Source organism: Tympanuchus pallidicinctus, unplaced genomic scaffold, assembly GCF_026119805.1.
Source record: "Tympanuchus pallidicinctus isolate F22 unplaced genomic scaffold, pur_lepc_1.0 scaffold9, whole genome shotgun sequence".
Taxonomy (NCBI): Eukaryota; Metazoa; Chordata; class Aves; order Galliformes; family Phasianidae; genus Tympanuchus; species Tympanuchus pallidicinctus.
The window spans coordinates 11,504,997-11,532,185 of NW_026294813.1; the positions used below are offsets into that span (position 1 = coordinate 11,504,997).

Genomic DNA, 27,189 nt, shown 5'->3' on the forward strand with positions numbered 1-27,189 from the left:
ATTTATGTGACCAGTTTTCATCACCTTAAAATGTCTGTGTATCGCTTTCTTCAGTCTTCAGCAACTTCTTGTATTAAAGTTGGATTTGCTAACTTAGGGAAGTGTTTCCTTTTTAATATACTATTGTAGCAACTCCTTTCAAGTATTTCAAAAGATTACCAGAAGTCATTTTGCATAAACTGTATTTTTTTCCTCGTGTGGTTAGTTAGTTTTCTTTCAAGAATATCTGATGGTTGCCTGGATGCACTATGGAATCCTTTCTGTAGACAAATTTATTACCTTTCCTCTGTTGTGATTGCTACTGTTCTATAATAGAATGCTAACAAACATATGAAGATACTTCATGTAAATGTTCTTTCCAAACACTTCACATTGGCCCATCAAACTTCTTATTTAGTAGTTCCTGATTTCTTTCAACTCTTCTACTGTTTTCATTTCTTATTCCAACATTTAGTATAATAAAAAAGGCAATAGAATAGAAATTTCATTGCAGAGCAGTGACTTAATATGAAGAAGGCATGTTTCTCGAAGACTTCTGTCCATCTCATTTGCTTCATTCTTTCTCCTCTTCTGGTTCTCCAGTAGATCTGATTCATTTTTTAAATTTTCTACATGAGAACCCACAGAAATGTTCATATACACATGCATATATGTTTGTGTTATTAACACTTTTCCCCTCCCCAGTTTTCTTTTTCTTTTTTTCTTCTGTGATTATTGGCTTTAAAAAGTCAGATTTGTGTTTTTTGCCTAACATGTTTTCTCAGGTTTTGTGGTTTGATCATTGATCAGCCAATGCCTTAGTTTCTTTACTTTGTTTTCAATTGAAAGGTTTTGGTTTGGCCTTGTAGTTTTGTTGTAATTGCTTTTATTGGAGCTTGATGAATTTTTAAAGCCTGTAATTTAGGACTTTGTCAGCTAGCTGTAGAGTGGCTTGGATTGGAAGGAACCTTAAAGATCATCTAGTTCCAACCGCCAGCCATGAGCAGGGTTGCCTCCCACTAGATCATGCGGACTGGGTCACCATCCTACTTGGCCTTGAATGTCTGCATTCATCGGGCATCCACAACTTCTTTGGTGTCTCACCACCCTCTGAGTAAAGGGTTCCCCCTTAAGATCTCACATAATCCTCCCTTCTTCTTGTATGAAGCTCCTCGTCCTGTCACTACCAGTAAAGAATTGGTCTTCTTCCTGTTTATAAGCTCCCTTTGCCAGGATGAAAACAGCTAGCTCCCATCATCTTTCTTTGTAGCTGAGGTATTCCAGCCCTCTGGTCACCTCTGTGGCCTTCCTCTGGACCCAATCCAATGGCTTCATATCATTTGTGATCTGAGCCCCGCCTTGGTCTGAGCTCAGTTCTCCACATGGGCCTTGTGTGGGCAGAACAGATGGAGGGGCAATCACCTGCCTTTCCCTGTTGGCCACTCCTCTTTTGATGCAGCCCAGGATACGGTTGACCTTCTGGGCTGAAAATGTCCACTGCTGGCTCATATCACGCCCACCAGGAATCCAGAGTCCTCTGCAGGGCTGCACTCAATGAGTACTTGCCCTAGTCTGTACATATATCTGGGATTGACCCACCCAAGTGTGCTTGGCCTTCTTAAACCTATTAGGTTTGTGTGAGCCCACATGTCAAGCTCATCCAGATCACTTTGGATGACATCCCTTCCTTTTATATTAACTGTGCCACTCTGTTTGTTGTCATTTGTAAATTTGCCGAGATTGCACTTGATTTCCCCCATGTATGTTCTTCATCAAGATGTTAAAGTGTGCTAGTCCCAAGATAGACCCCTAGACCTCTTGTAGTTGGCATCCACCTGGATGTAGAGCCAGTGATGACAACCCTCTGACTGTGACCGTCCAAGCAATTCTTATTCTCTTAATAGACCACTCTTTAAATCCATGTCTCTCTATCTTAGTAATGAGGATGTGATGTTGGACCGTATACAAAGGACCATATCTTCCTTTGTCCCCTAATGCAGTCATTGTCATAGGTGACCAAATTGATTGGTCAGGCATGATCTACCTTTAATGAAGCTGTGCTGCCTCTCTCAGATCACCTCATTTTGCATTTCTTTCAGGCAGTCTTCATTTTCCATGCTTTGTCACTTTTTAAATGACAATATGCCTCTTCTGCTTTTAGGTAACTTCATAGTGTTGTCCTTCACAGTGGTTTCACTGTTGGTATCAACTAATTCTTGTCTACAAATTAATGTTGTCTTCTCTTGTGAGTTGTAGAACAAGCTGTCAAAGCATTATTGCTTTAAAGAACTTTAGAGAAAGATTTTTTTGTTTTGTTTCGTTCAAGGAATGTTTTCCTCTCAAATATAAAAGTAAATGTACTTTTCTTGGGATAAAAATCCTTAAACAGTATTTGGCTGTCTTAAGAAACATCGTGGGTGGCAACAACATTGTTTTCTTGAGAAATGCATACTTTCTGTATTAGAAGTAAGCTCTGGAATGTCCTAAACTGAAAAATCCAAACCAATTCTAAATAGTAAAGTAAAAGTCCAAATAGAAAAGTATCATTTAGAAGAAGTGAGTTGTATGAGCTTCTCTCTGATTTACATCTCTATAAATCTACAATACTAGAAACCAAGGATGACTCGTGACCTAAGAAATATGTATTATCTGCTTAAGACAGCTGAAGACTTGCTTATTCTTCTTTTTGTCTGCTTTGCCTGAGTGACTCTGGAAATATCTCCTAGTTCTGCTTTCGTATAGGAAGGATCTTTCCTAACATCATAATATTTAAAATCTGTTTCTTATTTTCTACTAAATGAGCTTAAAGTAAGCAAAGACAATTAGTAGCACTCAACTTCTATGTGAAAAATCATATTTGATTTTACAGTAATTATGGTCTTCCTGAAATAATTCCCTGCTGGATATAGAAAGTAATAATCAGTTTGTCTTTATTTCCATGTTATGTGTCAGCCTTTCTATACATATTTCATTGAGTAGATTACTGTTAAAATTACTTCTACATGGACTGACTAATTGATCTCCAGAAAGATCCAGAAGATCTTGGCCTCAAAATAGTTGATTATTGTGCAGGACCATTTTAGAAAAAGAAATGTTGAAATGCTTACAAATCTATGCTATGTAATATGTATTTTTCATTTAATTTCTTATTTCACACAATCATTTTGTATCTTCAGAGAGAAATGCTTATTAATTAGTTAAGACACAAATTTGTCTCACTTCAGTGTCAAGATGTTGTTTTGAGGATCCATGTTTAGGAGTTAACATTGTAAAGAGGAGAAAATCCTGCCTACCTGTGTATCTTTCTGGAAATTTTAACTGATCTAGAACACTTTTTCATGATTATTCTTGTATTCATCTGCTTTGATAAATAACATGTCATATACAGATCATAGTGATATGTTACTTCAGGAATGCGCAGACTGATTGTAAAAGTAAATCATTGTTCAGATTAATATATTATATCAATATTAGTATCAATATGTTAATTGTCTTAATCTTCTGGCAAGAGCATGGTTCGACTTCTAGATTGTACAATATTTCAAAGACGGAAAACTAATTGAGGGTATTTCTCTTTAAAAATCACATTTTATTTTAAAGGAGTAGATAGTACCTACATGTCAGGTGGTAAAATCTACCAACTACTATGTAACTATATAATTATTATACAACTATATACCAACTACTATATAACATATACTGTATGTTTGCTCTCTTTGTTTCCTTTGTTGTAGCTTGCGGTTAGCTTTACTAAATGAAGCAAAAGAGGTGCGAGCAGCAGGATTGCGAGCCCTTCGCTATCTCATTCGAGACTCTAGTATTCTCCAGAAGGTGCTAAAGTTGAAAGTGGATTACCTGATTGCCCGGTAATTTTCCCTTCTTGTTGTAAATAGAAATTTTTTGAAATTTTATATTACATGTTTTTCATGGTTGAGACAGGTGAGAATAGGTTTAATATCTTCTTACATTTTTTTACATGTAGTATTACAAGTCTATTTAATTCAGGGTGGATAATGTCCAACTCTTAAAAGGAGGACAGTGGTCATAGCTTCTAATGCAAAGGCAGTGCTGTTCTAATATTTGATACACATGAATAATGTAAAAAATTAATAAAGATGTGATTGAATCACAAATGCTATTAATCAGAAATAAACATGTGATATTATTAGTAGGTTGAAACCTTTGTAATTTTCATGTCTTCAGTTGTTTTGCATAGAATGATAGAATGGCCTGGGTTGAAAAGGACCCAAAGGTCATCTACTTTCAACCCCTCTGCTACGTGCAGGGTTGCCAGTCTCTAGACCAGGCTGTGCAGAGCCACATCCAGCCTGGCCTTGAATGCCTCCAGGAATGGGGCATCCACAACCTCCTTGGGCAACCTGTTCTAGAGCATCACCACCGTCTGAGTGAAAAACTTCCTCATAATGTCTAACCTAAACCTCCCCTGTCTCAGTTTTAAACCATCCCACCTTGTCTTATCAGTATCCAGTTTGTATCTCTTTCAAGATCTGGAAATCCACAATGAGGTCTCCCCAGAGCCTACTCTTGTCCAAGCTAAATAAGCCCAATTCCCTCAACCCTTCCTCATAGGAGAGGTTCTCCAGCCCTCTGATCATTTTAGTGGCCCTCCTCTGCTCCAAGAGCTCTGTGTCTTTCTTGTACTGGGGGCCCAGACATGGATGCAGTACTGCAGATGGGGCCTCACAAGAGCTGAGTAGGGTGGGGACAATCATCTGCCTCTCCCTCCTGGCCGCCCCTCTTTTAATGCAGCCCAGAACACAGTCAGCCTTCTGGGCTGCAAGCAAACACTGCTGACTCACGTCCAGCTTCTCATCCGCCAGGACCCCAAGTCCTTTTCCACAGGGCTACTCTCAAGGAGATCTTCCCCCAGTTTACATAAATAGCTGGGATTGCCCCAACCCAAGTGCAGCAGTCTGCACTTGACCTTGTTGAACCTCATTAGGTTTTCATGGGCCAACTTCTCCAGCCTGTCCAGATCCCTCTGAATGGCCGCCCTTCCTTCCAGTGTATCATCTGCACTGCTCAGTTTGGTATTATCTGCAAAGTTGCTCAGGGTGCACTTGATGCCATCGTCTATGTCACTGATGAAGATGTTGAAGAGCACCAGTCCCAAAGCAGACCCATGAGGGACACCTCTTGTGACTGGCTTCCATCCTGACACATATCTATTGATCACAACAGTTCAGTGTCCAGCCAAACAATTCCTAATCCATCAAACAGTCCATCCTTCAAATCCCTACCTCTCCATCTTTTTAGAGAAGGATGTGGTGAGGGACCATTCCAAACGTTTTGCAGAAGTCCAGGTAGATGACATCTGTTGCCCTTCCCCCGTCCACTGATCTTTCACATCCTTGCCAACTTCAGGTCCAACTGTGCCTTAACTTTCTTAGTCGTATCTCTACACATGCAGAGAGCAGTCCTGTATTCTTCCCAGGCTACACAACCCTGCTTCTACTTCCTCAATATTTCCCTCTTTTCCCTCAGTTTAAGCTTCAGGTCTTTGCAGAGCTATGTCTGTTGCCCGCCTCCTCTGCTTGGCTACTTCTTCTGGGGGATGGAGAGCCATTGAGCTCTTGGAAGGATGTCCCTAAAGAGATGCAAGCTCTGTTCTCTGTACCCATGCCCTTATAGACAGTTTCCCAGGGGATCCCACTCAGCAGTTCCTTGTACAGCCAGAATTTTGCTCTCCTGAAGCACAGGGTCCTAGCTCTGCTTTTTGCTAGGCCCACATTCTTCCAGATCACAAAATCCAACAGGGCATGGTCACTGCAGCCCGGGCTGTCTCCAGTCTTAACCTTTTTAATGCCCTCTTCTGCATTAGTGAGTACCAGGTCCAGTAAGGATTCACCTTGGGTTGGTCCATCTAATACCTGGACTATGAAATTACCCTCAACAGACTCGAGGAATCTCTTGAATTGTTTGCCAGTTACCCTAGTAGATATCTGAGTGGTTGAAATCCCCCATCAGGACAAGAGCCTGTGAGCACAACACCTCCTGCAGCTGAGGCAAGAAGACCTCATCCACAGGCTCCCTCTGATGAGGTGGCCTGTAGCAGACCTCAGTCACTAGATGCTCTTTACTGGGCCAATCCTTGAGTTTAATCCACAAGCTCTCAGCCTTATTGTGCCTGTTTCTCAGGCACAGCTCTTTGCAATCTGTCCACTTGCTAACATAGAGGGCAACTCTACCCCCCTCCTACTCCGTCTATCCCTTCTGAAAAGCCTATAGTCCTCAATCAGAGTATTCCAATCATGGGATTCATCCCCCCATGTTTCTGTGATAGCAATTAGGTCATACTTTCCCAATTGTGCCACAGTTTCTGACTCCTCCCATTTATTTCCCATGTTTCGTGCATTGGTATAGATGCACTTCAGCTTAGCTATTGGCCTTGTCAGATTTATTCCAGTTCTTTGTATTATCATTTCCATAGTGCTTTAGAGGCCCAGTACAAAGTCAGGACAGAAAAAGTAGTTCAAACCTGAGAATTTGTAATGGAAGTAAAACCTGTGACACCACAGTGATACTAAAGAGCAAACTAACAATGAGATGATAAGGCCAGCATGGTGACTAGATGAATTTACTGTTACTTCTATTGCTTCCTTCATTAAAATTTCCAAGTTTGTTATGATGATACGAATGTGTGCGTGTTTCTGGATTGATGCGCACACACATGCTCGGTTTTAGTGTGCTGTTAAATTCTGATGGTCAAAGGCACTTTTCTGATCTGAAAGCACTCAGAACATGTTGATTTAAAATAGTGCAAATGCTCTTCTTTAGTCTCATTTGAAAAGACAGATGCAGCTAGCACTAAATTGTTCCTGAAGTTGTTATGCCTTGTCGTTTGAAAGTATTCTAGTCATTTACTTACAATAAAAACAACTGAAAATTACATAAACTGAACACAATCTGCGAACTATGAGTATGCTTGCTTAAAGGGATTGGTTTTAAACAATTATTCATAATAAGCTTTCTTCTGTTTATTTAGTTGCGTGAATACTCACACAATATGATTACTGTTAAGGTGAAAGTTAGTGCTATAAAAAAAACCCACAATTAAGCATGCTTTTGTTTTTTGATATTTTAGGTGCATTGACATACAGCAGAGTAATGAAGTAGAAAGAACACAAGCACTTCGCTTAGTCCGAAAGGTAAAAATTTAACTGCAAATAGTCTTACTGCATCTGTCAGTCGGCTATGCTGACTCCAGGATTTCTCTATAAGCAGTTTTTCTTTTTACACTCTTATGAGGAAAAAGACTGACTTTGATGTTAATCTTTTTGACTGAGAATCTTGAGCAGGCTAGAAAATTCTTGCTGGTTTTTCATTGATGGAGATAAAACTGAACACAATTATTTACCTTATTTTTGATACCAAAATTCCTGTGTTAAGAGTAGTATTAGGTAAAACTTCAATGCATCCTTTCACTTATCCTTTTCATAAAGGAGAAGAATAAAATAGAAAGTGTTTTTGATATCTATAAAAAGCATTTCTTGATAAACTTGTTTTAGAAAGTTTGCAGGTTAAGTAGTAAAATAAAAAATAACAACTTCAAACTTTGTAAACTTTGGAGATTTTTTGTTGCTTTTTGGAAGAGTTGGCATGTTAATAGTGTATTTCAGTTATGCTCTATGAGGATGTTTTGTGCTGAGAGCTTTGTAACTTAACAGTGTCTATAAGGGTAAAAATAAGTTGCTTCAGAAAGCATGTTAGCATTTAGTAGATATTATATACCCATTCTATTGCTAATTATTATTTTATGCTGTTCTAAAAATGAAAGGCTATGTGGGTGGGGAAGAGTTTGTATTTTCTTTAGAGTGTTATCTTAATGCTTCCTGTTTTGTGGGTAATAATGTTATGTATGACAAAAAGTTTCTCAAATGTGTCTTAAAAATAAACTTGTTATAGTGTTAAAATGTATTTCTTCTCACTTTAGCATTGCAAATAAAGAAAAACAATCCCCTTTGGCAAACAAATATCTTAGACATCTCACAGAACTGTAAGAATGAACTTAGGACAAAACAATTTTGGAAAAGACCCAATTTTTTAAAATCTTTTTTATTTTTGGAAAGAAAAGAATGTGAGAGAAAATCTTCACAAGTTGGCTTGAAAATTTTTGTAGATATTTGGTGGCTGTTGAGCATTTTTTCACATTGCGTATTTTTCATTAGTAGAAAATATGATATGATTGGGTGGACTTTAAGAAAATATGTTGTTCCCTTTTAAAGCAGTCAGACAACAACAAAAACCTATTTCTCCTTAGTAATATGTCTGCTTATCTGCAGTAATGCTCCTGTTCCATAGTACATAGGATATGTGTATTTAATTTTAGCAAACTGAAAATATGTAACTATATAGTTTTTTCAGCCTCAGTTAAAGCCTTGGGATGAGAAGTCATTTGTTTAGTTTGATTGTTTTTGTCTTTAATGTGTGCATGCAGCCTTTCTCCTTAAAAGTGGTTTAAATTCTTCTTGTCTTAAACTAGCAGCTGAAAGTTTTGGTACAGGAGCTCTTAAGTAGCATGAAGGACCATTTGCTATTAGGGCAAAAATTTTGTCTTAAATTTATTGCAAGTGTTTTTTATATCTTAATTTAGTGACTGTTGACATATGAAAGCAGATCTGGTTTCGTCTGTGCTTTTCAATATGAAATGTTTAAAATCTGTATTTTTTGTGATGTATCTATGCAGCTTATGATAAAGGTACATTGGCTGTTACTTCTATGAGGTTCTATACGTGAGGGTTCAGGGATGTATCTAGCAGTTGCCTTCCAAGTAGTGTAGCAACATCTTTTGTTGACTGTTATTTTTTTCTTGTCTACAGTTCTCTGTTCCTTTGTGTGCAGCTGCAGGTCCCTAGAAAACATAATTTTGGTCTTGGCAAATTGAACAGTTGAATAGGTATAATGAATGTTGTGGTATGGATTAATCTTACAGAAGAGTTTCTAATCTTCTCTTTGTCAGTAGGTATCTCTATTATGATGAAATAATAAAAAAAAAGCAGGAAGAGAATGGTAAAGTAAATTGTCAAAAATTCTTCAGAATACCATAAGAAGTTACAGGATTTGCAGGATGTAGCCAAGTTATATGTAGAATTATTAGTACAGTTTTATCTAAGAAACAATGCTGCTGAATCCAAATATGTTTTGAAAAATACTGTAACAAAACCAGATCATATTTTTCTTTTATTTTTAACAGATGATCACTGTGAATGCTTCATTGTTCCCCAGCTCTATTACTAATTCTTTGATAGCAGTTGGAAATGATGGTCTTCAAGAAAGAGACAGAATGGTTCGAGCATGTATTGCCATTATTTGTGAACTAGGTAAGATAATTGAAGCTAACTAAGAAAACTGAAATTGTTGTCATCAGTTTTTGAAGGGATTCTCTTGTGTGTTCATAGTAAATAGCTTTTTTTCAAATAATAAAGTGAATTTTTTTATTAATTAATGAATTAGAGTTTAAATCTTCTTAATGTCTATTTTGTAGGTTTAGCTTGATATTAGAATTAAAAAATAAGGGCTTTAAACTGAAAATCTCTTAAACATCAAATATTTTGGGTACAGTGCTTTAGGTACTGTACTTTAATAATTGGCATTTTTCTGTTAAATATTTTCTTGAAACAGTTGATAATTTCTAGGATTAATGGACTGGAAATTGTGAGATCTTCATATGTGAGTTTCAGAGTATTTATATAGTATTTATATAATATTACTTAGTATTAGTGAAAAATAACTTCAGTGTTTTCAAGACATAGTTTTCTGGTTTAAAGAAATAAGTAATTTGCTAATTTTTTAAGTTAAAAGCATCCAAGCTTTGTAATTCTGGACTGATATTTTTTTGGAGGGAAACTTGAGCCTTACTGTATAGAAACTTGGTTAGAAATATGGAAACTTGGTTAGAAATACAGTGGAAAATTGCTAAACAATGGTGATTGATTGACCAGAGTTTTAGTTGATAAAATTAATTAAAAATCTCAGTTCATTGCTGCAGTCTGTCAGTTCCATTATAAACCTTATGTGTATCTCAGCAGCATTCAAGAAGGAAAGGATATATATGTTCTAAACAGACACGTTTGTCATGCTGAAAATCTTGAGATGTTTTCTGTCACCTATTGAAGTGACCTGTTTTTCGTTTAGCACTTCAGAATCCCGAGGTGGTGGCTCTTCGGGGTGGCTTAAGTACCATCCTGAAAAATGTGATTGACTGTCAGCTGAGCCGAATAAATGAAGCTTTGATAACTACTGTTTTGCACCTCATTAATCATCCAAAGACCCGTCAGTATGTGCGAGCAGATGTAGAGTTAGAGGTGAGTTCATTTTTACTTAGTGACAGAAATTAAACAATATATTGGTAATGAAGATGTTTAATTTTCAGTTGAGATTTCACACTTGGTGTTAATGCAAAATGTCAAAGCAATTAACCTTTAAACAAAGAGCATGATTTGTAAAGAAAGAGTAATATGACAAGTTGTAGTGGGACTGATGAAAGGGCAAAATCCATTAATTGTTTTGTTACGTGAAAGTAATGCATGTCTTTCTTTTGTTTAGCGAATTTTAGCTCCTTACACAGATTTTCACTACAGGCATAACCCAGACACGGCAGAAGGACAGCTCAAGTAAGTGTTAGCGCTTCGACTTGTGTACATGGAATTGCAACTAAAATATTTTTTCTCTTAAGTGACAAAACAAACCAGGGGACTAACACTGAACTGTTTGAAGTTGAAGGCAATGGCTAGTTAGAGTAGCCATTTATAGGACGTTGCCCAGTAGCCAAGTTTGTAGAACATTGTTAGGAATTAAGAATTAAAAGATAAAATTATTCTTCTCCCATAATATTTCTTTTACCTGGTATTATTACAATCTGTGTATCTTCTAGTATAGATTTCTTTTTGTCTTAAATATTTGCAGTGTTAGTATATTTGAGTTAAATTCTGTTTGGTGGTTGTACGGTCAGGCGTGGGGGACAGTAATTAAGCCATTGTATTGTGCCTATGGTCGTGTAATAAGAGTGGTACTGCAAGGGTTTAGCATGAGACCTATGCTGTTTAGCATCTTCATCAGTTCCCTGAAGGTGAGGAAGAGGTACGCTCTCAGGAAGTTTACACATGATAGCAGACTGTGGAGCTGATAGAATAAAAAGACAGTGCTGGAATCCACAGGGATTTCAAGTAGGAAGAGTGAGCCAAAAGAACATGATGAAATTCAGCAAGGGCAAATGCAGAATCCTGTGTCTGGAAGGACATATTATGAGGTAGACTGCGAGCCTGACTAGGTGGGAAACGGTTCTAGTAGATAGAATGCCGAGGGGCATTGACAAGATCGACATTGTATTGGCCTACTTTTAAAAGTTCATAGCTAGGAAGTTGGGGGATGTCATTTTTCTTTTCAATTTGCACTTGCAAAAATTCACGTAAACCACTGGTTCTGGTTTTGGACCTCTTAGTTTAGGATAGTCAAGGAGCAGGAGCACATTGTGTGAGGGAAAGCTTAGGGAAGAACCTGTGCAAAGGTTATCAAGAAGAGATAGTCAGTGGTGCATTGTGAAGACATGAAACAGCAGAGGGAAACTGAAAAAAGAAGTTCCAACTTGAGAAGCAGATTTCTGGGAGGTTACTCAAGTATTGAAACAGACTGTTCCAGATAAATGGTACAGCCTTCATCCTTGAAAATTTCTGAGACCTGACAGGATAAAGCCCTGATTATTATTACCTGGTTTGCTCTCATAGCCAGCAGCTTCTTTTTGTAGAAAATTAGAATAGGTCACAGAAGTCGCATTCAACCTCACATATTCAATGTTCTGTGTTTGTTTTTTTAATTATTAAATGTCAGTAGATTATCAGACTGGGACAATGTCCTTAGGCCCCTGCTACAGTCTTAATATCAGTGGAGTCTTCAAAGTGAATAACACACCAAAAATAGGTGTTTAGTTTGTAATCTTTCTACTGCAAAACTCCACTGAAGAAGAAAGACACAATGATTAAAAATGGTAATCTTTGTATATGTGTACATATTCAATGAAATGTATATGCACACACAAAAATGCAAATGTACATGTGTGAAAATTTTCTTACTCTTGATTTTTGTACCCTGTCCAGAATTGCAGTTAACTACCTGCTGTGTAAGTAACACAGTTTATTTTACAGTAATTAACTGTGTCTTGTCATATTTGTTTTATGACAGAGAGGACAGAGAAGCACGGTTCCTAGCTAGTAAAATGGGAATTGTGGCAGCATTTCGATCATGGGCAGGTAAGATTTCTAATTTGTTTTATCTGTTGACTGACAAGAACTTTTCAGTGCAATGTAATGGTTTATTCAGTCACACAATCTGACAGTCTTGGTTTTTTTGTCACTTCCTTCCAGCAATGTTTTGATATTGTCAAATTTGAGGACTCCTAAACAGTTTCTTTAGACTAAACCCTATAGATAGGATGCAGCCTTATTTTCAGTTCAGAATACTGTATCAGTTGTGCCTTAATGGTGATACTTGGTATATGGTGGGTGAAAGAATATTGAAAGTAGCATTGTGTCATAAGAATTTGCCTTTGAAATTTTACTGTCAGTGTAATAAGAAATCTTTATCTATGCAAAAGTTTTCAACAGAGTAGATTGATTAGCATCTGCTTTTACTAAGTTGTGTAGTTGAAGATAAATCCCAATCTGGATGTAGTTTTGGTCCTTTTGTGTAGAAGACATTTCTGAACCCAGAAAAGTTTTTTGTATTTTTTTAAAATCCTTTCTCTGCTTTCTCTACTATCTTACGGTACTTAACATGGTAATAAGGCCTCATTCTTTTACTGAAGTCAGAGTCTTACAAATGAACTAAATCAAGTCATATGACCCCTGCAGAAATTTTGGATAGGCTTTGCACATGCTGTACTTAAGAATGATTTAGACTGTATAAAAATTGTTTTGATTGTAAGACTTTAAATTACTTGTGCTTTCAGAACTAGATGTTCTGAAAAACTGATCAGAAATCTTAACATTGAAATATCCTTTCAAAAAATATCTCACGTTTTCTTGATGCTGAGGTGCAAGTCTGGAGAGCTTATGATAACTCTGAAGATTCTACAAAGCAATTTATGTTAGGAATGTTGCTACATTTTCTCTCATTCATACAGTTAGAACTAATACCACAATTTTCTTGAAAAATTCAAGTGAGAATTGTTTTGTAATGTATTGTTTGCTGTGGTACTTTTTCAGATGCATGTTCTCTTATTTTGTTGGAGGCTAAGAGGGCATTAATGCTTGTAGTACGAAAGTGTCCTCATAATGTCATCCTTCCCAAAGGCCATGTTGCAAAAAGGACTGAACGTCTATTTGGTTTGGTTTCTGTTCTGGCTTTTCAGCTTTATTCTTCTTATTTTACCTGTCTATTCTGTCTGTGCTTTTTTGTTCTGCTTTCCTAACTCTTTGGATTGAGTTACTCTGTAGAGTTTATTACTACGTACTTTATCCTCCACTGCAGTCTTCATCTACAATTGAAACTGGGACATGCAGCAGTGACTTTGTGCACTGAAATCTATTCCTGCATTGCAGTAGGAAGGTGGCTGTCAACTACTCTTGGGAAAAAAAATGATCTCTGTGGGTACAGAGCTAGACATAAGTATTTGTGACATGGAAGTTATGAACTTGAGGATATCATTCCACATAAAGTACATCATAAAAGTTAACTAATTGTTTTTACTGAAACAATTTACCTAATTTCATTTTTTAGTACTTCCTTCTGAATTAAGATTTATTTATGTGTTCCAAGAACTGGCCCCTTTTTTATTCATGTGAAGTTATTTCTTGGATAAACTTCTTTGGTTTTAGAATAGTGTTACTGTAAGGTTTTTTCTTTTGTAACGTGAAGAAAAACAGTAAGGAAATGAGCAAGGTTGCTGTCTCAGGAGCCACATCTTGAATGAAGAGATGTAAGTATAAACTGAGGCTGAAAATCACAGTAGTGGTTAACTTCAGGTGGTATTCAATAACGTTTAAAAGCTGTTTAAGTATTCATCCTTTGAATGCTAAGAAATTAAACTTGTGTGAAAATACTGTGTAGAAGGACCAAGTATGAGAAAGGCTGTCAGATTTTATGTGAAATAAAGTTGTTTTGGAAGGTGAGTCCTTCTTATTTGGGATAAGATGACTAAAAGTGATGCATAGAGAATGTTATTCTAAATATTTAAACTTGCTTTTCAGAGTACATCTGAGATTAAAAGGAAACTAATTACTGGTTGGGTTAAGACACAATTTTTGTTGCAGAATCTGCTAATAGTTCTTTGTACATCTTCTGGCCTAAGACTGATCCTTTGTTTATGATTTTGTCTGTATGCAGTTTCTTTGTGAATATTGTTTTTGTGGAGATAACTTAAAAATACTGTTAAGATTAAAAAGAAACTATATCTCTTAGTGTTGAAATTACTAGATTTTGTTAAGCATTGATTGAAAATGAAAAATGACATAATGCTAGTGATTAGTAACTTTTGTCATCTGCACTTTTGCTCAAGCTAGAAATCACTTAATGTTGTCTAATGTCTCTTTTTTTTTGGTGAGGAAACATTGTGTATTAATTTTTTCTAGGTATTATTAGTCTGTGCAAACCTGGAAATTCTGGGATTCAGTCTCTCATTGGGGTACTTTGTATACCAAATATGGAAATACGGGTAAGTGTTAAATATTTCCTACTGGAATAGGAATATATTTGATGTTTTAGTTAATATGCTTACAATTTTTTAAAACAATTTAGTGGTCTAACAGAGAATCTAAATATGAGACCACTAGTCTTGAATTTATTTGACCCTTAAATTTCCTGTGTGATTTTTCCATGTGGTCAAGCTGCCTGCTCTTTCTGTGTCAGTGGAGTGTGAATCAAAGCTCACTCTGTCTGACAGGAGGGAATGGAGGAGGGAAAAGGGAAAAAAGTGTTAGACCTGAGCAGGCAGTAAACAAAATATTTGTATACGCAGGAATATTTTTGGCATTGGAACTGATTTACTCTTATAATCTATAATCTTACTTTCTTTCAGTTTATTTGCTTTTAGTCTTAGTCTCTTTTCTTATTTTATATATATCTTGAAATTACTCTGTATTAAAACAAATTTTAGAAACATGCTAAAATACTGTGAAATTGGTGCTGTCAAGAAAAATATACTTTCAACTACTGTTCTTGGTTTTAAGTTTAGTTCTCATTCATATTTTATGATGTTTAATTACTACATTACTATTTAATGATTTTTTTTTCATTTGATATTTAATTACTACAGACAGAGCAGGCATTAAGAGAATGTCCATCATTTCCAAGAATTCACGTTATATCAGTGTTGTGCAAGTTAATCAGTTTTTGCTTTGACAATAAGTAAAAAATAAAAAATAAAGAGTAAAATAATTTGTAAAAAATGTATGTAAAATCTGAGAAGCTTATGTTTCTCTAGATTGCAGTGACAATAAGGCACCATTGTAAAGTGAGCAGAACTTCCTTTTTTCTCCAGGTTCCTTTAGAAGACATGCTTATAATCCAAAAAACAACTCCAAATCAGTTGCTAGTTTTAGCACACTGTAAAAATCAGCTTCAGTGCTAATTTAATAGTAGAAAGTAAATGCTAATTTAATAGAGCAGAAAGGCCGTATTTTCTAAATGTATCAAATTGTTGTGCTTTTTTTCTTTGTTTTTGTTTTTTTTGGTTTTTTTGCAGCGAGGTCTGCTTGAGGTTCTCTATGACATTTTTCGTCTTCCTCTCCCTGTTGTTGCAGAAGAATTTATTGAGGCACTTCTTAGCGTAGGTAAGTATTTTGTTCACACAAGAATTCTGTCAAATTCTTCTACAAATTTGATGAACCCATTATCTTTCCCCTGGATTACAAATTATATCAGTATTAACTTTTTCATCAGTGAATTCATGAGGTATTCTGAAGTCCTGTTTAAAATCCTTTTTCAACAAATTAACAGTGTTCAAGCTACAAGTCCACTTTTTTTCTGACGTACTTCATGTGTCGAAGTTGGATATAAAATCAGTAATGAAGCATAATTGAGCATTTACACAAAAGACTGTACAATACACGTTATTAGTCTTCAAAGTGTTTGAAGCATTGGTATGTAGAAGTGTTGGCTGACACAGAAAAGTTACTCAAAAGTATCTCTGTATATTGAAAATATGCTTATTTTCCTCAGTGCACTTCAGGAAACTTACTTTTCCTAGGGTAATTGTATGTTTTCATGTCTACATTAAGAAAAGTTACTCTTTTAAGTTTAGAATTATTTATTTGCAAGCTTTAAAAACGTCCTCTACTTCTTTCTCAGAAAAATGTCAGCCTGAAGAGAGTAATTTTGAGTCTTTCATGTTCCATTATCCTCCAAATTCAAGTTACGGATGCCTGTCAAGGGCTTGATTATAGAAGCTTAATCCTTGTTCTGAACTTCACTATTAATAAATCATTATTTGTTGCACACTTGTGACTTTGCTAGATATGCATGTACATTTAAAAATGTTATAGTGTTTTCAGTTGGATAAATTTCTTGTGTTTTTGAATAGGAAAAATTATTATTTTGATATCTAAATGAAATATTTGTCCTAGCTTTGAAGTTGGCCTCACTTTGTGTAGTAGTGTGGATTGAATGAGTTGTTGAAAATCCTTTTTGAACAGAAGTTTTCTGTAGTTTCAACCCTGAGGGTACACCTGCTCATAAAAACTACTATTAAAATAACACTGAAATACAGAGCTATAATTGGCACTGGTTTTGTTTGTTTTCTTGTAGATCCAAGCAGATTTCAGGACTGCTGGAGACTGTCTGATGGCTTTGTAGCTGCTGAAGCTAAAACTATATTACCCCATAGAGCCAGGTCACGGTGGGTATTTAATAAACTCAGACTAAGCCTTTGGTTTATGGTGTACAAAAGAATTGCTTTTCTCTTGCAGAAATAATTTGTAAAAAAAAATGTTTTTTCTAAACTCTTTCCCTATGTTTTTCTCCTTAGGCCTGATCTCATGGATAATTATTTGGCTTTAGTGCTTTCAGCTTTTATTACCAATGGACTTCTAGAGGTAACTGGTGATATTAAATTGAGACAGATGCTTACTGCTTATCTCTTAAAAACATTGGAATGAGATATGATATATACATCATATATTAAACATTGTAATTATTTTTTAACTTTTTTTCCAGGGTCTTGTAGAGGTGATCACCAGTAGTGATGACCACGTGTCTGTTAGAGCAACTATCCTTTTGGGAGAACTTCTGCATATGGTAAGTAAAGTTTCTTTCTGAGAGTATTATTAGTAACTCATTGAAAGTAGTTATTTTGTTAGTAAAGATTGAAATTTGTTTGGAACTTGGAACATCCACTTTCTATCAAAGCAATAGGCTATTTTTTTATTTTGTAACACTTCATACATTAAAAACAGCATGAATTAATAGGCTGTTCATCTCCAGCTCTCACTATTTCTCCACTTTGCCTCAGTAAAGCATTGTGTTTTTAAGATAGATGTGTGCAAATTCACTTGTCTGTTACTTTGTTTGAGAATAAAACTGCTACTTGTTTTAGCTTTTCTGTATCGGTACTAGTGACAACATGCTTAGCTTTCTGCTTCACAGATGAAACTTGCACATTCAACTGGAGCACTTCTTAATATTCATTTGTGCAACTCCCAACTTGAATTAGTCTTCCCACACTGCTGTTGATAGCCTCTGAATAGCACAGAGAAGTTGAAGACATCTTGTTTCATGCCTCTTTCCTCTCTGTGTTTGAAGAAAATTTGATCTGTTTGTTCTTGCCTAGACATGATGCTTTTAAATGCACAAATGCACATGCAAGTGCTACTTTGCAGCCTGCTGAGGAACTGTTAGTCATATGTGAAGTGGTATGGTTTACATTTCTGGCCAAACAAGTGGTTTTGTTTTTCTCCACATCCTTTATTGACAGCAAGGAGAGTACACACTCTCTGTTAAGGTTTCTTGTGTATTTTTTGCGAATTTTTGTGTGTGAAGTATCTTTTGTTGTGCAAAAGTATTGAATGGACATGGTGAAATTGTATTTCTCATTTTATATGTATTTTAGTACTCTCATACACGTGACTTAAAAGGATAACTGATACTTTGAATGTTTTTGCGTGTTACCTCTTCCAGCTACCACCAATGCAAAAAAAAAAAAAGAAAAATTAAAAATTTTAAGATGGAATCCTGCAATTGTTTCAATTGTTTTTAGTTTTAATTGTTATTCAGATTTATTAATTAGATAAAATATTCAAAATTGTTCCCAGTTATTGTTGGTAATATGTGAAAAATTTTCATGGATGTGTGAAGCTCTCATGAGAAATAGTAGGTTTTTTCAAATGCTGATCCATCAGAGAAAGACAGAAATGTTATAATGTTATAATAACCAGACTTCTTTTTTTTTGTTCAGGCAAACACGATTCTCCCTCATTCTCACAGTCATCACCTGCACTGCTTACCAACGCTAATGAATATGGCAGCATCTTTTGACATCATGAAAGAGAAGAGATTGTAAGAATTCCAAGTTTCTCTAAAAACAAAAATAAATATGTCCTTTCTTGTAATTGAACAAAAAGTGCTTCACATAATTTGTTTGAGGAACGCTGGGAGAATTTCATAGATCCAGTATCTTCAAAATGTGTGTGTAAACTCAGGTTTCTTACCTGTATTTGCTTTTAGAAGACTTTTTAAAGTGTGTATGAGTGGGAATGTTTCTTTTTCTTTACATAAAAAGTTATAGAAAATCCTTCTGTTAATTTGGTCATTGCTTTTGCCATCCTGGCTTGTTTGATCAGTATTTTCATAAGTTATCTTCACATTTTGTTTTGTTGTATCATCAGTGATGATTTACAGAATCTTTGCAAACTGCTGTTGTAGAATTTTAAGTGACACTTGTAGATTGCTTCCCAGAAAGTTTCAGATTTTCTCTTTGTATTTCTAAAGATCCCTTATACCACCAAAAGATTTTGGTATGTGAAAATATTTATCAAGAAAGACATACTATTTTGTAGACAAACATGTCTATTGGGCTTAAGCCACAACACAGGCCTTTTTTTTGTTGCAAATAGTGTCAGTAGTTTGATTTAAAAAAAAACACAAACAAGTCTTTGAATAGTGACCTAACTTGAATAAAACTGAATATTAATATATGAAAAGTGCTAGGTATAATTATTATTAATATTTTTTAAAATTATGTAATTTGAGGTGAAAATTATTTCTTGGTATATACTGGTTTGAACCATTAATAGAAAAATGGCTGTTGTGTATCTTTGCCTGAAACTCAGTTTGCGGGGTATTTTGCAGGGCATTTCACTTAGAACTCTGGGAGGAAAGGAAGAGTGAAAAATACTTGTGAATTTCAGGTTTTGTACTTCTTGGCATTTATGGATCTGATAAAAGAGCAAGAAATCCTGTTTCTGTTTTAAAAATAAGATTTTGTAGTGTTATATTAGGCAGTCTAAGTTTTTGTGGACACTGCAATTTTTCAGAACATAAAAAATTGCAAACGTCTACACAGGCCTAGGTTTGTATAATTTAGGTGAAAGAATCTGCATATTTGCTTATTTGAAGATGTCAGAAATTAAGAATATTTCCTGTGCTTCGTGGGAAAGAGTGATAGGCTTACCTTCTCATGTTTACACTTTCTTCATATGCTCAGTAGTATTTTCTGCTAGCAGTATTTATTGATATGCCTGTCTTTTACTAGAAAATTTCTTACATGCTGCTGTTGAACTGTTAAGATATAAAGAAGACAGCGTACTGCTGACACTGCTGAGGCCCGCGAGTTTAGGGGTCATAAGGGAAGGAAGAGAATTGACAAGGAATGCTACTTGAGACAATTTGACTCTACTCCCTTAACTGCAGAGTGTTGATCTACTGTGACGTTTTATATACTTTTTCAGCTTTAATCTTCATGTGTTCTAGATGATCTCTGTAGATCCCTTGTAATTGAACTGTTGTATTTTTCTGTGAAGTGTGAAGGACACTGCTGGTTATAGAGTAGAAGAAAATGGGTCAAGTCTCGTTCTTCAGTAGAAATTCTGAATATTTTCTGTGTAATTTCACTGCAAGATTAAAGCACATGAATGTATGAAAACTTGCATCAAGACAAGCGTCTTTGGCTTCAGAATTGTTGGTGAAATCTTCCTTGAGCTATGCTAATTGAATTTAGTATATAGCACTAATTCTTTAGTTGGCTCTTAGTTGTCAAACACTGATTACAGTATCTTTTTTACTAGACGAGCAAGTGCTGCACTAAACTGCTTAAAACGATTTCACGAGATGAAGAAAAGAGGACCTAAACCTTACAGCCTTCATTTAGATCATATTATACAGAAAGCAATCTCAACCCATCAAAAAAGGGATCAATACCGTGTGCAGAAAGACATTGTTATTTTAAAGGTATTACCATTATTAATCTGTCAGAATTTAATTTGAAATTGTATTTTGGATACTTAAATCCCACCCCATCCTACCACCTTGCTTTTTAATTCAGAGTAATTAATATGATTTTTATAGATCGTTTCATTCAATATTTTCTTTATCTACTTGTAGATACCATGATGTGTTTTCTAGAACTTGATTGAGTGTATAATAATTTTAATGCAATTTAGGTGGCATTATGGTCTCTTGCTTTTAGATTACTACTTCCACAGTAGAACAACCCTGCAGTTTACTCTCAGGTACAAATTACTGTGTAGCAGAGGCGCTTCTGATTAGTGTACATGAAAAGTAAGTGTATCCTGTAACAATTACAGCAGTGATACAAGAAAACATTTCATGTCAATGTTGCAGGATACAGAAGAAGCACTGGTCATGAATCTGCGAGACAGCCAGGTTCTTAACCATAAGGAGAATCTTGAGTGGAACTGGAATCTGATAGGGACCATACTGAAGGTGAGCATAAAAAGATGTAATAGAATTTTTAGAAGCAGCTGTTGGAAAAAAGACTGTTTCTATTTCACATAAGAGTTTTATCGTTTATTATTAACTTCATACTATATGCCATAGTTAGCTGTTTAGATGTTTTATTAAGGGACATGGTTTAGTGGGGAAATATTGGTGATAGGTGAACATGTTCTTGGAGATCTTTTCTAACACCGATGGTTTTATGATAGTCTTCTTAATTTCAGAAAGTTCGGAAATTGATTTAATCAATACCAATATACTGTACGTACAGTGTACAGTATACTTACAACATAAATAAATAACATATAAAATAGTGTACAGTATACCAATACACAGTAAGTATAATTTGTCAACAATCTGTAAGCTGCACGAGGGGAAAAGCGCACTACTAATAAATCCACAGATGTCTTTTTAAAAGCATGTTAAATTTTATTTGGCTTTATTTGAATAGAAATAGATTTGAGATATAATGATCTTAAAGTTACCAATACTTTACACTTCTGTCTGAACTATATACAAATATTACCTTGTTCAGTTTCTTAGCATAGTTGTATGTTTGTTTATTTTCACATAGCATGAGCAGAAGGTTAATATTATACCTGGGTTAGAGGTTAAGCTTCAGATGTTTTGGCCAAGTTACTAGTAATGTGTAGACTTAACTAATGAGGACAGTTTTTTATAAAATTAAATTCACTTTGTACGACATTTAATAACAGGAAATCTTTGATAAGGAGAGCATTCATCTCTTTCTGAGGACTATCTCTTTTTTGAGCACTGAAATTCCTGGGAGCAAGAAAACTTTGAGTATTCAGTACATCATCTTAAAGATGAAGGAGCTCCTGTCATTCTGTGTAGCAAAACCATCCTTTTGTTACTCTCAGGAAATATTTTCCAACAGTCTTTGTTATAACTAGCTTGCTATAAAATGGTTGAAGTACTGACATAATCAAGCTTGCACTCAAAAACAAAGTAAAAATGAACATGCAGGGAAACTTACCACAAAATACCCAGAATATTTGTATATTTTTAAATTACAAGTTTAAATTAAACTTTTAAATTAAAAGGCTGATTGAGAAAGCAAGAATCTGTCTGCTATAAAGACCTAAAAATGTGTGTGTGTATATGTGTATATATATTTATATATAAGCATATATATATATATATAAATAGATACATTTAGGTATATGTGTATGTGTATATTTGTGTATGCATGTTTATGCATATTTGTACATACACACATATATATCAGAGTAGCTTTGCTTCACTAAATTTTGCTTGTTTACAAATTCTTATTGTAATTTAACTAACTTTATATTAGTCAGTTATTTTACTTAATATTAAGAGTATTAATCAAGAAGGTGTTCTTCAAAATATCACATTTAGCTAAGCTGTGCAATATTTTGGTAATGGATATTTTATAAGGATAACTAAGGAGCTTAGTTATAAGGACAACTAAGAGCTACTGTTTTCCTGAGCTGTTAAAGCAGAAAAGCTTCTAGGTAGAGCTGTCAGTTTCCCTACAATCTCAGATACCCTCTGCAGTGTATTTTGTAGTCTCCAGTAAAACAGATTTAAATGCCTCAAAATTAGGGACTTCTCTCTTTCACAATGAGTAGTCACAGTGCTTTCTGGTTAAGTTCTAACCACTTCAATTCTCGCTAGTGTTATCTTAATTTACATTCATGTTGTATAGTTTGTCAGAGCAGTCCATCTTTAGACTGAATGAACTGCATCCAGATTTCAGTGTTTGGAGTTTGTTATCACATATGGCTATACACCTTCCTTCCACTCTCAGTCACAACCTTATGACTGTGGAGCATCATCTTTCTTACCACCTTACTACTTCAGTCTCATGTGGTCCCTTTCTGCCTTTTACTCGCTCAACTTGCTGTTTAGATGGCTAAAAGAAGAACAGAAGCGCTGGTGGTCAGTATGGAAGAATTAAGACTTTGCCGTTGACAGGTCTGCACCCTTAGTCTGGTGCTGTGAATCCAGTGTTACTAGTATAGTCAGTTTTATTGATCATTAATTATTGTGCTGTCTTAATACTAATGTACTCATTGGAAATGTATAATTCTGTTGCTTAGATAAGAAAGAAAGGAGAGAAAAAAAGAGAAAGATCCACCAAAATTTACTTTTTGCAATCCTTTTTAGAACATCTTTCATGTATAGACAGAGGAATTTGTCTCTGGGTAGCCTTGTCTAGGGGCTGGTGAACCTGTACATAGCAGAGGGTTGGAAACTAGATGACCATTATGGTTCTTTCAACCCAGGTTATTCTATGATTCTGTGAATTTAAATAATATATTACTAGGTGATTTAAGTGAATGACAATTTTTAAAACAAATCAGATTAATAGTGATTTATTTTTTAAAAAAAGCAGTTACTGTTATGCATACTGAAATGTGTTGTTTACTTTCAGAACAGATAGTAAGGCAGTCTTATTTACCTTTCATTAGCATGTCATAGTTTGTTGTTTTCATTATAATTTTGGACTTCTGCAGATAGAATGCACCCAACAATTTCCACTTCTGTGCCAGAAAAAATATAATAGTTACTGGGGCAAGAAGTATGGCCTTTTCAATAAAATAAGGTGGTTTTATGGTTTGGTAACATTAGATTAGCATTAACATTAGCAGGGAATCTTACACTTCAAAATATTAGCTGAATGCAAAAGAAATAAGTAAATATTAGTTATTAATATTCAGCTGATGTACAAGTTTCATGTAATGCTATATTTCCTATTTTTCTAGTGGCCAAATGTAAATCTAAGGAACTATAAAGATGAACAATTGCACAGGTATGTAAAAATTATATAGACTTGCTTTGAAGAAAGGAATTGGAAAAACTGTTCTTTGATAATTTCAACAAGCTGTTCCTTGGAGATGTCACATTTCTAAAACTTAATCTGGACATAAGCAGCAAAACAGTGAATATTTAGGTTTCAGTATTTGCATTAAACAGGCAGGACTTTAGGATTTAGTAGTTTCTGTGCATACTTCATATAGCTATTCACTTAACAAGGATCATTCGAGTTTTACAAAACCCTATTTAATTTTAAACTTTATTACCTCTCTGTTATTTAAAACAGTAACGTTTCATGGCAACAATTGACAACTTTTGATGAAATAGATCTATGGTTGTGTAGTTGTACCATTACATCTGTCATCAAAATCTAAGAGAAGAATGTTTCTAGTTGCTTGTTTGTGCTGTGTGATAAAGGATTACTTGCCAAGTCTGCTGGCTTTCTAATATTGCTTCTCTAAAGGTGTGTCTGCAGTCTTGTCTATGATACCCACATCTCTACCTGCCTGCATGGGACAGTGCTATTGTGTCCTCGTTTTGCAGTGCAGTTGGGCTGCAGTTCAGTGAGAAAATTGGAAAATGTGGAGTTAAGATAGTATAAAACTTCTACAGGATTGTGAGATACATGTTTTAATGACTGTAAAATGCTGTTGCTTGTTTAATTAAAAGTAATTAAACTGCTAAACAGCTCTAGTTTCACTGCTGAGGATTTTTCCTTTAATTTTGTATTTTTGAAGACGTTTGATATATATATTTTACTGTTAGCCAGGAAATATGACAGAAACACTATTAAAGGAAAACTGCAGTTTTTTTTAATATAAATTGCCAAATTTCAGATGCACAGTTCATGCTGTGTATATACTGTTTTTATATATTTGCTCTCTTGTATAATAGGCTCATGTATAAATGTAGGTACTAATACAATACATGGCTAATAGGTAATAAATTACCCTTCATTTGAAAAAAAAAATGAAATTCTCAGATTTCATTTGTAATTGGTAACTGGGATAGTTATCTACTCTCACCTTTTTTAACTAAAGGCAGTGCTGTATAAACTTCCTTAATGTTTGATTTATCTACCTTGAGATAGAATATTGATCTTTGAAAGCACAAACATGCATTTATTTTTGTACTAATAAATGGTAGGGGGAAGCTCTGCTGAAGTTTTATTTCTGCAATGCAGAAGTGAAGTTTTTTTGAACAGTGAGTCTCTATTTGCTAGCAGGATTGCTAGCACTGTTTTGCTTCAGAAATGCTTAAGTGAGGTGAGTGAAAATACTGTTAATGAATAAATGTAGCCTTTTCCTAACAGAGCATAAGAACATATCTTTCACAGTAGCATTAATTATTATAGCTGATGAAAAGTCATGTCACACAAACATTAGGACAAATTTGCAGATACTTTGCAGATACTTTTTTTTTTTTTTTTTGGTCTTGGCACCGAATAAATTATAGCAGACTAAATTACATAAACAAGAAGTAAAAGTAAGCTGCAGTTTTTAAGAGTGTAGAGATTTTGAGATCCTTTGCGTATTTTTAGGTCATGACAGATAATCCTTTGTAACACAGAGTACAGTGACAGCTTTGAAATTATTTGGATAGACCTAGTACTGTACCTGCTACTCTCTTTTAATGGCTTCTGAAAATGTATTGCCAATAAGCAATAAGTGATAAAATACCTTTTATAGCAGCATCATTTTATACTGTTAGGAATTGCTTTTCTTACAGAAAAATAACACGTTATTTCTTACTTTCCATAGGTTTGTAAGGAGATTGTTATATTTCTATAAACCTAGCAGTAAACTTTATGCCAATCTGGATCTGGACTATGCCAAGGCTAAGCAGCTCACTGTAGTGGGTTGTCAGTTTACTGAATTTCTTCTTGAATCAGAAGAGGTAAGACATTTTCATTCACAAGGGAGAATGCATAAAACGAAAAACCCTAAATTTGAGTAAAAACTTAAGAAAACTTTTCAGCATTAAACCAAAGATGAACAACATACTTAAGAAATACGACATAAAATCCTGAATTGTCCAGATGAGACTTGGAGGAGATACCTAAGTCTGAGTTGTTTGTTTGTTGTTAAATGCATTTTCTTTAATTTTTTTATTATTATTACATTCTAGGGGGATTTTTTGTTTAGTTTTGTTGATTTTTATGTTTTTGCTGTATGTATTTGTCCTTTATGTCCTTTCCTCTGTATTGAAGGCTTATGCCTTGAGTCAGAAAAGTAGGGAAAGTATCACTGAACAGTCCTTTTCCTAGAACAACCAGAGTTGATTCTAAAATGTTTGGAACATTTTTTTTTAGTGTGACTTGTTTACCAGTCAACATTTCTATTTTGTGTCTGTATTATGCTTGTACATCTTAAGAAGCTTAAAATGGCAGATTTCAGTAAAGAGTTCAGTTTCTAGTAAATGCTTTTAATCTTTGTTTTTTTTAGGATGGACAAGGTTATCTGGAGGAGCTGGTTAAGGATATTGTTAATTGGCTCAACTCTTCATCAGGAATGAAACCTGAACGAAGTCTTCAAAATAATGGGCTACTAAATACCCTTAGTCAACACTATTTTCTGTTTTTTGGTACTCTTTCTTGTCATCCTCATGGAGTCAAAATGCTTGAAAAATGTAATGTGTTTCAGTGGTAAGTGTTCTTGTTCTGTTTGAATTGTGTTCACAAATATAATCATTACAGAACTTGTAAACTGTGTATGAGGGCTGCTATCTATAAAGCTGGAGACTTCAAAATTCTTGTGATTACATCAAGTAGAAACCACATGTTTATAGGATGGATTTTTTCTTTTTCTTTTTATATTTCTCTTGGTGGTGGGGAGGTGAAAGGATTTGTTTCTATTTTGTCTTCTTGGTTGTTTCTTTTTAAGATAACGAAATCCATACGGTTTTACAGTGTTTTAGAATGAAGATTGTTAACGGTTCTTCATAAGCATTTATTTTTGTAATAATCACTAGTTTAGATGTGCTGACAAAACTACTACAGAACCATTTTAAAAGCATTTTTTTTTCTCTTGCCATTTAGTGCTTTATTCTTCCCCCCCTTCAACAGTTTGAATAGTTTAAAGTCACTTCATAGGAACCTGCTTTGAATTCTTTATTTATAGAAATAAAGGTTTATTCAGAAGGCTAAGTTGAAATTGTTAATTGAATAAGTGGATATTATTGGATTCAATTACTGATATTTTCTTTTTCTCCTGCCAGTCTTCTTAATCTTTGTTCTTTGAAGAACCAAGATCATTTGTTAAAACTGACTGTTTCTAGTTTGGATTACAGCAGAGATGGCTTAGCAAGAGTCATCCTGTCTAAAATTCTGACAGCAGCTACGGATGTAAGTGCTATTCAATTGATGTACCTTTTCTATTTGCCTCTTTATTATCCAAGATTGTAACATTTTTAAGATGTTGTATAAATTCAGAAGAGCTTTTGTATTTAGTAAAATGAAAGTCATATTCATGTAGCTCTTGTATTTACAATGGACTTTATACCTTC

General features: G+C 34.8%; 1 protein-coding gene across 1 annotated transcript in view; it reads left to right on the plus strand.

Annotated features, from left to right (window-relative positions):
* The window catches only part of RICTOR (RPTOR independent companion of MTOR complex 2), an 83,640-nt gene that overhangs the window by 34,583 nt on the left and 21,868 nt on the right, over positions 1-27,189 (plus strand). Inside the window, exons 5-22 of the mRNA XM_052670318.1 lie at positions 3,714-3,845; positions 7,085-7,148; positions 9,194-9,320; positions 10,135-10,304; positions 10,546-10,613; positions 12,178-12,245; positions 14,565-14,647; positions 15,677-15,764; positions 16,738-16,828; positions 16,958-17,024; positions 17,146-17,226; positions 18,383-18,483; positions 20,211-20,373; positions 20,767-20,868; positions 23,634-23,680; positions 25,446-25,581; positions 26,130-26,329; positions 26,902-27,028. Of these exons, the coding sequence (XP_052526278.1) occupies positions 3,714-3,845; positions 7,085-7,148; positions 9,194-9,320; positions 10,135-10,304; positions 10,546-10,613; positions 12,178-12,245; positions 14,565-14,647; positions 15,677-15,764; positions 16,738-16,828; positions 16,958-17,024; positions 17,146-17,226; positions 18,383-18,483; positions 20,211-20,373; positions 20,767-20,868; positions 23,634-23,680; positions 25,446-25,581; positions 26,130-26,329; positions 26,902-27,028 (1,915 nt within the window). The remainder of the gene's footprint in view (positions 1-3,713; positions 3,846-7,084; positions 7,149-9,193; positions 9,321-10,134; positions 10,305-10,545; positions 10,614-12,177; positions 12,246-14,564; positions 14,648-15,676; positions 15,765-16,737; positions 16,829-16,957; positions 17,025-17,145; positions 17,227-18,382; positions 18,484-20,210; positions 20,374-20,766; positions 20,869-23,633; positions 23,681-25,445; positions 25,582-26,129; positions 26,330-26,901; positions 27,029-27,189) is intronic.